Genomic DNA, 13,312 nt, shown 5'->3' on the forward strand with positions numbered 1-13,312 from the left:
ACAGTTTAAGTACATAATTAGTTTGGCTGCATATGTAGTAGGTGGGTTGCTAGTTTGATTTGATATTAAGTATACCTGTTATACACTAGTTAAATGCACTTCAAAATGTGTCACACAAATAATCATATTTTAAATTATAAATCATTGTTGTGCAATATGTTTATTTAATAAAGGTTAGCAAAGCGGATGAAAATTATCAGCTTAAATTATTGAAAAGTACATTGAATCTTATGTGGGTCATTTTTGACCCACGCATGGAAGAGTGTAGTTTCCAATCACTTGTGCACTTATGCTTGTTCCAAATGTTAATTTTTTGAATGATAATGGAGAAAACTGTCTTGGAGTGAAGCGACACATCAGGATGTGGTGGTTTTTCAAAAGAGCTACTGGTTTGTGTTACCAACAGTGATTCCCCTCATACTCTAGAGTGAGTAGAGTGACTCATTAGAGGGAGAAAGAGAAGGACAGAGTGAGCAAGAGCGATGGAATGTAGGGCGAGTGAGTGAAATAGAGGGAGACAGGGAAAAAAACCCTCAGTGAGACAGAGTCAGCATTGGCAGCTTATCTGCTGTGTGTTTGCTGCATTTTTTTTCCTTTTCCATTTCCTTTTTTTATTCTGTTCCTCTAAGGGAGCGAGGGGGGAGGGGGGCAAGAGGCACCCCTCTCTGAAACAGCTGAGTTGGTACAGCCCAGCCATCTGACAGGCCCAAAAACCTCACTGTGCTGCTGTGAGTGCCAATCAAAGAGGAGCACTCGACAAGGATTACCTTGAGTGACCCTGCATAGATTAGTGCGTGCATGTGAGATGGACAATTCTTTGGGCGGCTTAAGCGGCCTGATGACACGCTTTCCCGGAATATGCGCGGCAGTGCCGTGGCCCGGCAGCCCTTCTAAGGACCTCGGCTATGGTGCTGTCCTGCCCCTCTACTGTTACTGTTACCGCTGCTATGGAAGTACCGGAGGCTAAACTCGTATCTGCAGCTCCAGTAAGCTGTGGCTCACGGCAGAGTAAAGGGTTTTTTATGACCGGCAAATGAGCTTGCAGGTATGTCATTAGCTTTGAAAACACTGGTTCTTCTTCTTAGTTTATGCTCATATCACACTTACTCATCATTTTCTCCACTGATCCACTGTCTTGTCTTGTTTTTTTTTTCACTTTAATTTCTGGATCCTCTCTATCACACGTTGTTTCTCTTGGTTGCCTCAGCAAAGTTTCTTTATAACATGTTGAAGCATGATTTTCCATTTAACAAAGAAGTAGTCAGCCAGGGGTGGAGGGATAGTCATGCAGATATGCATCAATGCCGTGAGGTTGGGAAACTGCTCTGTGAGAACATAAAATGTAAGAATTAGTTTTTAAGTGCACATTTATGTAACTTCTGATGACTTACGCAGTCCTAACCCAATATTGAGTCCAGTTACAGTCCAGAGGGAGACGGGGGATTGGCTAGTCAGACTGACAGAGGTATCATTTTTCATGGAAATTTGCTTCAAATGTTGAAGAACGCGTCAGCTGTTTCTTCTTGGCTGTATGTCAGAGCTACATAAATATTCTTCCTTGGCTGGTTGGAAAAAAAAAAAAAAACAGTCCTACACACTCATAGCAGTAATTTGGCTCTAGTAAGAAACATCAGTCCTGTGGAAGCCTACACAAGCTACACCTCCCACTGGGTCTGTAAGCAGTTCACTGGATATTTACAAAAGAGAAATCTTTGACTTATACTTATGGTGTGTGTGGGGGTCTTGTCATTCATGCTACTTTGAAACCACGACAGATATTTGAGTGTATCCAGTTTCTGTATCTCTATCAGTTAGCAGCTCTACTCTTAGAAGCAAACCTGTCAGGCACACAACCTCAATTTCACAGTAAAATTCTCAAACACATTTTCACGACCATATGGCCCTTATTTTATTATTATATAATAGCTTTGCTAGTAGCTTTTGCACTGACTGGTCTTTGTTTGTAAATCAAAATCAGCAAAGCCAACAGCTCAATATAGCTTGATGTGATCCTCTGTAGCTGCTATGGTGGGTTAACATTATGGCACATGGAATAATTTTGGTGTATGTTATTCTCAGCTTACTCTGTTAACCATGAGCCAGGAGATAATCAAAACGTTGTTGCAGTAGGCCATGTTTCCGATTTTGTTAATTGCTAAAATGACTCAAACAGGGTAGCTGAGGTGCATTTTCATTTTGTCATTTTTATCTCCCTGTTTTTTTTTTTTTTTAACAAAATATCTGCATTAGACCTGCACATTGCATGACATTTCCTGTTAGAATAGAATAGAAAGCATTTATTGTCATTGTACTTAGGAGCATTACTCCTGATCAGTGCAATCAATAATATAATTAAATACGGGCAACAGGTACACATCCAATAAATATTAAATGAAGAAAAGTACAAAAAAGAATGGGTATTGCACATACAAATGTTGACAGGACCTCAAACATAAGCTGTTATTTTATCAAACAGCATCAGTGACAGCTCAGGGTAGACCTTCTTCTTTTTCCTAAGTGAAACTTGATTAATAAGACAAGAACATAACACGCCACCAGAGCCATGCCATGTAGCTCCTTTTGAACAGTGTGAATACTAAATTAAAGAGGATAAATCACACTCTTCAGATTTAATTATTGCAGTTATCAATTGGATTCTGTTTTCCAACTCAGGCAAGTTTTGCAGCTCTAAAAGAGACATACACATCCTCAGATTCATACATGCACTGTGTTGTGGTCTTCTCTGATCTTCCCTTCAGCCATTATAGTGTTGACACAGTTCGCTGAATTACTGTTTTGTGTACCAATCCAAACAGGATTTAAGCCATGCCATTGCAGTTACAGTATCTTCTAATTATTGCATTCCTATCTTCAACCTGCTCTCTGCCCTTTTGCCCCTCCCCATGTAGTAATCGGTTTTAAACTTCCATTCTCCTATTGTAAAGATGCAATTTTGCCGCAGAGATCATTTTAAGTTTCATCACACCTCACCTCTCATTAAATGCTAATCTTTTACCGATTTTAAAAAAAGATTGTAAAAACTAAAATCATGTGATGAAGGAATCTCAGAAAATGAACTAACTATAATAAAAAAAAAAAAACTGCACTATTGCAGTATTTCATCCTATTTCACTGATATTCATTCATTCATTTTCCAAACCGGTTATCCTCGTAAGGGTTGCAGGGGGTGCTGGAGCCTGTCCCAGTGCTCATTGTGAAAGGGAGGGGGACACCTTGGACAGGTCGCTAGTCCATCACAGGGCAGACCACTGATATACCACTCATAAAATGCGTTTGCCATAAGACTGAAACACAGAGCAAAACATACTTTTCTGGTAAAATGTAGACAGTAGATTTGTGAGTGATATACCCATGTCAGTGCCATAGCTCAGGATGCAAGATATGAAACAAAGCCCTGTGTCAGAGATAGTGTTTCAAAAACTGGTAGGTCAGGTAAAACTTCCAAAATGGAGTACATAGAAATCTCGATTTAGCCTACTTGAAGAAAATAGTTGACCTAAATGTTGAGTTTAATTGCAGTGGATTTGCTGTGGCTGTCAGCTCTTTAGATTATTCTTTGGCATGCTTTTACAATACGGTCAGCGCTATATGCAAATGTATATTGTTACTGATACAGTTTATCAGATTTATAAAGCATTTGCACAGGATATTTTCACATCCTGAGATATGATCTTTGCACAGGACTGTAGATTTATGAATCTGGAAGTGGAGGACTCTTTCTCCCTGTGAAAACTCTTTACTTTGGACTTAGTTTATCTTCACTATATTATTTTATTCCTATCATTACCTTGTATTCATATCTCATAGTACCTCACTCTTTGACCGTCTGTATTATTTCCTTCTGCAATGACCTAATTTTCCCTTAGGGATCAATAATGTTTATTTAAACTTTTGCTATAAAACTAATCACAATGGGGCAAAGGGTTCTTTTACTGACCCCTTTGCTAATTGCATGGCAGTTAAAGGGCATTAATGGTGGTAAATTAAGATTTACACCCTTGAAAGGATGTATTGTCTGTCAAATAAATAAGATAAAACTGTCAAAACAAAATGAACAACCTTGCTGTGAGTTGTTGTGACTGACAGCATGGAGGTGTAGTGGAGGTCAATGATTGGCTCAAAGTTGCACCACGGAACAATGAAACACTTGCTGTTCAACCCGGCATACACCTAAATTAAATGGCCAGCTGCAGGTAGGTTACTCATGTCTTACTGCAGCACTCAGGAATTTGGAGTTGATGCACAAATTTTAAGTGCCTGTAAAAGAGTAAAACAGTGATTTTAGTGAATGAATACATTGGCTAAGAATTCGCAAAATGGAATTAACTATGCATGGTACCTTAAAAGTCTCACTGGGCAGTTTTCACACTTTTTTGAAGAGAAATGAATTGGGTTAAGTTAGTGTTGACTAAGCTACCATATTCTGTATACTCTCATACAGCTAGTATTTGTAACAGGCAGACATAATCACAACGAGATGTCAAAACAGCACTGGTATGGTCATATTTGGGTGCAATTCCTGAAGTAGTCAGACAGAAGCCATTATGTTGTGATAATGATCTTGAGTAACGCTCAAGGTCAGTATCCAATGACCAGGTAAACAGTAGCTGATGACATTCGCGTGTGCCGCTGCAGGGAAATTCCTACCTTTATTTTATTACATTACATAATAGCTGTCTTTGATAGGAAATTATTTCACCATGATCAGTCTTGAGTGCATATTAAAGTCAACTGGTTAGTACATACTATCAATATCGAATGCAATGGACCACAGTGTATACAGCAGTGATTCATATTTTTTTCTGTGTTCATAATTTTCTTCAATGTGTTTCCTTTACCTAACTTTTCAGGCAAGCTTTTTACCCAGTGATTGTGTTATTGGATAATGACAGCTTAACTGAGGTGAAATACCAGGATGGTTGTGGAACATGGTAATAGGGGGTTGTTCATGTCCCTTTTCTGCAGTGGAATTTCTTGAAGCCAAAGTGTGAGAGATTCTTCTGGTGGGCCCAGCTCTGTGGTAGGAAAGGGTAGATTGACTTGTGGCTCTGTCATTTCCTAAATCAAACAGGCCTTGTGAATCAGCAAAAGAGGGGAGAAATTAAAACTCTCAAAATATTCAGGCCAGGTCAGGAAAGTGCTTCATCTAAAAACATGGAAGAACCACAGAACCACAGGGCCTCATTGACTTTTGGAGAACATCTGTGTGGAGGTTCTGCAAGCCGTGTGGGAGAGGAGGCAGGAATGCCACGACTCTCTGACCGCCTCCAAAGCAAACACGAGAGCTCCCTGACCCAACCAGAACAGCACCTCACTGAAGGACGTGTATAACTGAGAATGCGTGAGAATAACTCTACTCTAGCGCAACCTGGTCTCTTACGCCAAATGGTCTCTCTGGATTCTCTTGTGCCAAAAACATGCTTTGCAGGCTGCAGGAAATGAGTCAGAGTATGTCCCAGTTTGACGTGGTCTTCAGTGCACACTCTTAAGCTTCGACTTTTGTACAGCACTTGCTCTGAATCAACACAAAATGTATGACAGCAGTGAAAAGTATGGCATAAATGTAGCCTGTAAGACCCCCCCCCCTCCAAAAAAAAAAAAAAAAAAAAAAAAGGCAGCTAGCACTAATGACTAAACCACAAATCAAGTTCAGACATTCCACTTTTGGCCTCACTTAAGGGAATTGAAGGGGAAAGCTGTGAAGTGTAGAGACTAGTTAGAGGACTATGTGGGAAAACCTGACTCAGCATCACACGCAGTTTTCTCTCAAACAGGTTTGATTTTGCTTGAAGCTCCACTCTTAAATGGCAAAGTCCGTCTTGAGCATGATGGATCTGGCTAGAGCAGGTACTCATTCTGCGAATCAGGAGACGTAGACTTAAAAACGGTTACCAGCTAGAACAGCTATGGCTTACTTGCTCATACTGCCTGTTTTCTGCACCACTTTTGAGCAGTTCTTTATCAGATTTCACTGCATGACAAGGCCGTCAGACAGCTCCTTTTTTTTTTTTTTTAATTTGTGCCACTACCTTTCCTCTCCATGCCTCAGCCCCTCTCTTTTGCCTTTACCATTGAGTGAAGCACATTCCTTGGCCCCATCTGGTACCAGCATGGGATGTTTGGCTTGGCATAGCCAGACTTGTTCCAGCACGGCGCTTTCATGGAACAGGCAGGGGGAAGCATTCTGTGGTGAACCGCGCCAGCAGTGATGATAAAGAATGTTGCTCTGTCCTCAATCACTCTGTCGGTCCTGTTTTTAAGATCCTCTTTTGAATGATGATGTTTTTGTACTACTTGTGTGTGCCGCAATATCCCACAAGCTTTAACCTTTTTAGATTATGAGCATTTGCCGTCATACTTTTGACACTTTTTTTTTGATATTGCAGTCTGGTGTCATAATTACTATCATGGTTGAGTGTTTTACTTTCTGCTAGGGCTGTACTGAGGCTAATAAGTAATGGGACCTGGACATACTTAAGTTTCCTTCATTTTGTCATTGAGGCATATAGATCTGATTGAATTTAGTAATGCCCAGTGATTTCTCATGGAACGCCAAGAGTCTGGAGGCTTTTGTGCTAATATTTCCTATACCGGGTGATTTCATTGATTAGCACATCTTCAACTAGAGAGGGAACAGCTAATCAGTGAAATCACCTGATTTAGACTTTGCTTGGAATGAAACCTTGTATACTCTTGGCCCTCCATGATGCTGGAAGTTCTTTTAGGATATGGTATTTTATGGGGAAAAAATAAATACCTTTGGTGGTTGTGTGATCACCGAATGGGGGTAATCATTTCCCCACAATTTTTATTCACCACTGTTAGGGCTAGGGTAAAATCTTAATGCTTCATCTGAATTAAAGCATGCGTGATATTAATGATTTATGGTTGTATTGCTTTTGCCGTGGTGAATTTATTGATTTGCTATTAAGGCATTAAATGACAACTTTAACTTGGCTACAGGTTGACGTTTCTTGGTGATGCTTCAAGTTCAAACAGCTGAACATTTTCCCTTTTGTGTTTTCTCTCCAGCAAATAACACGACCCTCACAAGAAGACAAGTCAGACGACAAAAACGAAGAGGACAAGTCTGAGAAGTCTGAGAAAAAAGAGGACGAGGAGAAGAAGGACGAGGAGGAGAAAGATGAAAAGGAGGACTCCAGGTAACTTATGAATAAGTGTGTGTTGGGGTGTCTTTATTTTATGCAACTGGATTTCTGCGGTTTTAGGAAATCAGCATCCCTGCTTTTGTGTTGTAAAATATGCTGGAGGGAGAATCCCTGCCCTCTCTAGGCATTGCAGTTGCTTACTTACTGCTTTGAATGTTTTTCTTTAAAAGCCACCCTGCTGTATTAGTCCTCTTTAAACCAAAATGATACTCTGTAACTATTCACCCTGTGATGGTCTGATAATCTTTCACAGTTAATTAAAAAACAAACATCATCATGTACACAGGGTGGTGATAAGACAAAATCAAAGATCACCATATCTTTGACTTCTATCGATGTTACAATTACAGCGGAGGGATGAATATTGCTGCTTTCATAAGAAATGTACACACGAGACTTTCAACAATCATCAGTACTGTGGATAATGTAATGCAGCCTTCGAAGCTAGGAAAAACCAACACTCAGGCCATATCACAATATTATGATATCCAAAATCCCAGATGATATCCAATCTCATATCAAGATGTTGTTATATTGATATATTGCCCAGCCCTGTTTATGGATAGCATTATGTTTCTTTCAAAACTCAAAACAATAGGCACAGTTGTATAGTTTATGATGGTATGAAACAGCTTTTCCTCTGTCTGAAGTGAATAAGGGTGAATAATAGATGATCTAATGATTCCACAAAGTTGACCTCACGTTCAGTGTCTATTGGATATACCCAGAAAATGTAGCTGTTTTTCGTCAGACCTAACAGACATTAGATACATGACTACCCAGTTGTTTACGCGGTTGACTCACTGGGCAGCAAGTCTGAACTGTCTATCTATTAAATGACAAATGCATATGCTGATATAGCAAACCTGCAAATGTAAATGGCTTTAAGTCTTGCATATGTACCAGCTCTAAAATACTTTTAGATTGTGTTTGTGGGTTTGGGTCACTGAGGTATTGTATTCATAAATGCATTAATACCAGGATGGCGCAGAAGACTGCCTTTATCTGCAAACAATTGCCTGTCTGTTCTGTTGTACATGCACTGTACAATTCTTACATATGGACCAACGGTGAAATACTTTGCTAATGTGTTCAGTCATGCGGGAAAAAACAGATTACGAAAATAGCCTGTTATTGCTGAGTCAAAGGGGAATGGATATTTGCTGTACCACCGTTTTTGGTCAGTCAGATGTGCAAGGTTAAAGCTGTGTTTTCCCTTTCCAAAACCACAGGGACATTGGCAAGGACAAAGAAAAGTGTGACGGTGGAGAGGACGAGGACGGAAAGGAGCAAAACACGCCGCGTGGCAGAAAGACTGCCAACAGCCAGGGCCGTCGCAAGGGAAGGATCACCACGCGCTCCATGGCGAACGAAGCTGCATCCGTGGCAGCCGAGGAAGCACCTCTCCCTGCCCCTGAGCCCGCCTTGCCAGAAGCGCCGCAGCTCCCTAAACCGGATTCAACCCAGAAGGCCATGAAGGAGCCTGCAAAACCCCAGACCCCCGTAGCTGCCATGGAAGCTAATAAAGGTAAACCACCACACCTATCGAGTCTCCGCGCTCTTTGTTCCCATACCAGCAAAGCAGCACGTGCAGTATCTTGGACACCACAAGCTCAATTGCAGCAAATCTTTTGGCGAGTGACACATCTTGCTGTTGAGATCTGCCATTTGCAGAATTATTCCCGCATTTCCTCAACAAAGACCACCAAGACAAGCCAACTTAGAAAATTTCATTCATTGTCTTAGTGCAAGGAGTCTTATATGTCACTCCATTGTATATTAATTTTGTGGTGGAGCTGACCTCATAGGGTCATGATGGATTTCATATAGTAGTGATTGGTCTTACCCTCATATTTTTATCTTAAGGGGCCATCTCACAGACATGGCTTAGAGCTCAACGGTAGATATCAGGTTTTGGGGCATGACCAGGATCAAGCCCCAGTTTTCACAAACTAGTTTGCTAACAAGCGAGGTGCCCACCTGTGACTGAAGCGACACGTTCACTCTCTCTTGAAGGGGCCGTCGAAAGTCATTCTGCGAAATGCAGGAACGCACTAACTCACGTAGATGGAGACAAGACAGGCCGAGGGGAAAGTGAGTTCATTAAAAGAAACAAAAACAAAACCCCATTGGAGGCACTGAACATCACAAAATGCTGATATTTAACAGTATAAGTACCTATGGGTTAGTTGTTCTGTTTAGTTTGAAATTCAGTGGAGATCAGTGGAGTAAATTACTGTGTTTTTTTGGCAGCCTGGCAAGCATTGTCTTTTTCCTTTGATGGTTAGTCACTCCTTTAGTTTATTTTGGTGTGACCAGTACTCGAGTTGAGGGGGGATGAGGGTGGATGGCATCCCCTCTGAAATAAAAACGGTCAAAATCATCCACCCTGTAAAACTGCCATCCTCCCTTTTCATTAAGTGAAAAAAATTGACCATCCCCCCTGGATTTTTTTTACAACTCGACTACTGGGTGTGACAATATGTTGAATGCATTTCTAACAGGTGGAGTTTATTGCACAAGGTCACATGCTTTTTGTAACATACCTTTTGTAGCATTTTAGTTTGCCCTTCATAGTGCAATTGCCTCAGCCAAATTGGTAATACAGTAAATCCACATTATTTTTGATTTAGTACTTGGAAGCTATATGATTAAATTTAATTATGGTCTTTTTTTGGAATCAGATGTCATCACTGACCTGCTTGAAGGTCATGCTGCATCATATATGGATGGCAGTGCGGGCTTATTGAGTGCATAAAAAATGTTTCCAGTTCCAAGATCTTATGAGTTGAAACTAGAGGCGTAACGATTCAGTCACCAACTAGTGCAAAGTGGATCAAATTGAATTGAAAATCAAAGATTCACACCACTAGTTGTAACCTGAGGGAGGGTGTTTTATCAACCACATATGTCTCAATTCTATTTTTGTTCCTTGGAATGGCACTGAGGTGTTTTTATATGTGAGAATGGCTGTTGTAGAGTTCATGGCTGGACATCCAGCTAAAGCAGGTAAACGAGGCTTCAAGACCATTCAGACTATTTTTTGTATTTATGTACTAGCCTCACTTTGCTGGAAAGTGGCCAGTCGGTTCAACAGGTTCGGCACTCACTGACTCCCCACTGAGAGTCAGACACACCCACTGCCACCCACCCAGGTCTGTCTCCTCCGTCTAGCCTGTCCATCACCATGGCAATGTGCCTCCTCCGATCAAGCTGTTGTCATGGTTCTCTGTCATATTCACAAGGTCTTCCTCCCTTTTGTGTCTTTGTTGCTTTGTCGGTAGCAGCTCAGGGTTTCAGGTATGCTCCAAGACGTTGCTGTAAGCTTGCCGTGGGTGTTAATCTGTATCGTTAATTCACTGTTTTGTAAGTGTTCTTTGCTCCTCCGCCACCTGCTCTTCCTGCTGCCTGTGGAGCTCTGCCTCTCTCGACAGTCTAAGTTAAGTTATGACAGTTGACATATGAGAGCTAAGTTATGTAAGGTCTACATCCTAATGTGATTAATTAACCCTCGGAAGCTTGTCCTTGCAATCCCTCAACCCTCTGACCTCTCTGGTCACGTTCTGGCTGAATCGTGGATTTACCCAGGATTGTCAGGTACATTCTCCCTGAATGACCACATTGTGGTTTTTGTGTGTGTCCTGTGTGCTTGCTCTATTGTAAACCTCCTCCCCACCCACCACCACCAATGGTTCTGCTGCTTCTCAGAAGTGTGCTAGGCGCTAAAGGGTAGCTATCTGCCAGTCTTACCCAGTTGAATTGGTGCCAGGCAGGCTCAGGCTGCTGCTGATTCAGTGGGGCGAAATGATGGCGGTTTATCTTGTTTCAGGTCATGGGGGAGAGAGTATGGGATTAATGGCTACCTAACCGGGGGTTAAACTGTCATGGGGAGAACATGTGAGTTTTGCCACGGGAGAGGGCTGCCCAGTCTGGCAGACACTTGTTTAACTGGGTGTAGCAGAGTGTATGGCCGAGGTGGACCTTCTGCAGGAGCCGTCTAAACAGTGAGAATTGATCTCCTCATCTTCGAGGCGGGTGGGGTTGGGTTAGGGGTGGGGGTGGGGGGGGGGGGGGGGGGGGGGGGGCGAGCCTTCTGGTAATGTCAAGGGTTCATCTGCTGCTATATTTGTCCAAATGTTTACACAATCTCAATGGGTGCCATGGAGGAGAGTGGGCCAGGGTTCACTCGGCCCCCCTCCGCAGTAACTGTGCACTTCTGTTCTGTGAATTTTGCGGGGGGTGTGGGACTGAGTGGCCAAGCTGGAGCAAGGAGGTGGAGAGGGAGAGTGTGTGTGTGTGTGTGTGTGTGTGAGAGTGAGAGAGAGAGAGAGAGAGAGAGAGAGAGAGAGGCAGAGAGAGAGAGTGGATGTGTGTGTGTGTGTGTGTGTGTGTGAGAAAGAGAGAGTGAGATGGGGCAGTGTGACAGTGGAAGGGGTGGGAGGGTGTTGGGCTGGCTGTTCTGTCTGTCTGTTTGTCTCCATCCAAGGCCATTTTAAAAAAGAGGCATGGCTCTCCACTTCTCTGCTGTCTGGTGCTACATCAGCTGACCAAGGCCCTCCCCCTGTGGATTAGAGAGGGGGAGGGCTTGCTCTGGACTGTGGGGAGGCAGAGAGAGAGGGGGAGAGAGACAGAGACGGAGAATGAGAGGTCGTGAGAGAGAGTGTGAGTGAGGGAGCAGGTCTCAGCAGCCCCTGAATGTAAACAGATTATTAGATTAGTGGCCATGAGAAGGAGACGGCCGAGGAGAGGACTGTTGCTTTCTCCCTGCCTGGATTTCTCTGTCAGCCTTTCTCTCTTTCTGTCCATGAGCAATGATGGGACTGTTTCTTTTCTCTCTGTGATTTAGCTGCCACTGTCGAAACCGGAGAAACTTCTCGCTGGACCGAGGAGGAGATGGAGGTCGCCAAAAAAGGTAGCGATTCAACTCATTTTTCTCTTTTTCTATCAGTCTCTCTTTGCAGCTATGTGTCTCTTTCTCTGTTGCTCTTTTCTTCTCTTGCCTGCCGCTCCTATTTTTTTTTTTTTTTTTTTTGATTACTGTTCCTTGTTTATCTGTTCCTTCCGCTCTCTCTTTCTCTCTCCTCCTCCTCCAGTTGTCCGATCTTGTCTTGCCTTGCCTATTATATGTGCACATGCTCTCACACATACAGAAAACTTGGGTAGTGCTTTACTGGAGGCTTTCAGGGAATGATCTGCAGCTTTGGGGAGTTACTTTTTTTTGTTGTAGCTGCGCTGCTCTGCTTGCTTCTCGAAAATCATCTATTAAGGCAGTTCTCGGAGCAACAGAGCGTGACAGTTGCGGCTGTCTCCAAAGATCACTATCTATTATTCACATTCAGATACTTTGTTAGGCCCTGTAAAATTTTTTGAAGTTCCTTTAGTCTCCTAAATTCTTCAAAGTGTTTATTGCATGCGGTGCTTGGCCTCAGACTGCACTGCTGCAGTTACTAGTCAGGTCATCTGCAAGTGTGGGCCCAAACCCCCCCCTACCTCTCTCAGCTTTGTTGGTATAGGCTCTTACATAGGGGGCCCTTAAGAGCTAAGACCAGTGGCTGGGGGAAAGTAAATAAAGGGATTAATGTGGATTAATTAGGACTCTCTTGGGTGGGTTTGGGAGATTTGCTCCCCCATTTACAAGACGGCATTGCTGCTATGATCTGCTGTATGTTAGGGATGTCTCTGTAGATTAGTCTAAAGAAAAGATTTGAACGGGTGCTCCTAGTCATATGATAAAGCAGGTTTATAGATGACTATAGCTGTGCTGCCTACCGCACATGGCTTGTGATGCATGCACAGTTAACACAGTTCAAGTCATAGTCGTCGACTGTTAATCTGCACAAGCATGGCTGTCTGAACTGAGCTGATAGATCTTAGGCATGTTTGTCAAATCAGACGATGTCCTTGAGGGCAAAGGAGTAAATGTGAGATATGTGAAGGGAAAATAAGGATTTCTCATGTATTTTGGCTAACTTCATGTCATGCTTGTACTTCCACTGAACTGGTCTGAACCAGAAATTTCAGTGTTAACTTGTTCAAATTTCTGTTGGTTCAGCCACGATTACCAATGACAAATATGCCAGACTCGGTAAACAAATGTTAGCAAATTAATGGAAAAATGATAG

General features: G+C 42.4%; 1 protein-coding gene across 3 annotated transcripts in view; it reads left to right on the plus strand.

Moving 5' to 3' along the window:
* Positions 1 to 13,312, plus strand: part of ncor1 (nuclear receptor corepressor 1) — a 72,714-nt gene that overhangs the window by 27,192 nt on the left and 32,210 nt on the right. For all 3 annotated transcript variants that reach the window (XM_030069668.1, XM_030069669.1, XM_030069670.1), the window contains exons 15-17: positions 7,054 to 7,184; positions 8,423 to 8,718; positions 12,037 to 12,102. In XM_030069668.1, coding sequence (XP_029925528.1) covers positions 7,054 to 7,184; positions 8,423 to 8,718; positions 12,037 to 12,102 — 493 coding nt within the window. The remainder of the gene's footprint in view (positions 1 to 7,053; positions 7,185 to 8,422; positions 8,719 to 12,036; positions 12,103 to 13,312) is intronic.

This window comes from Myripristis murdjan, chromosome 14, assembly GCF_902150065.1.
Source record: "Myripristis murdjan chromosome 14, fMyrMur1.1, whole genome shotgun sequence".
NCBI lineage: Eukaryota > Metazoa > Chordata > Actinopteri > Holocentriformes > Holocentridae > Myripristis > Myripristis murdjan.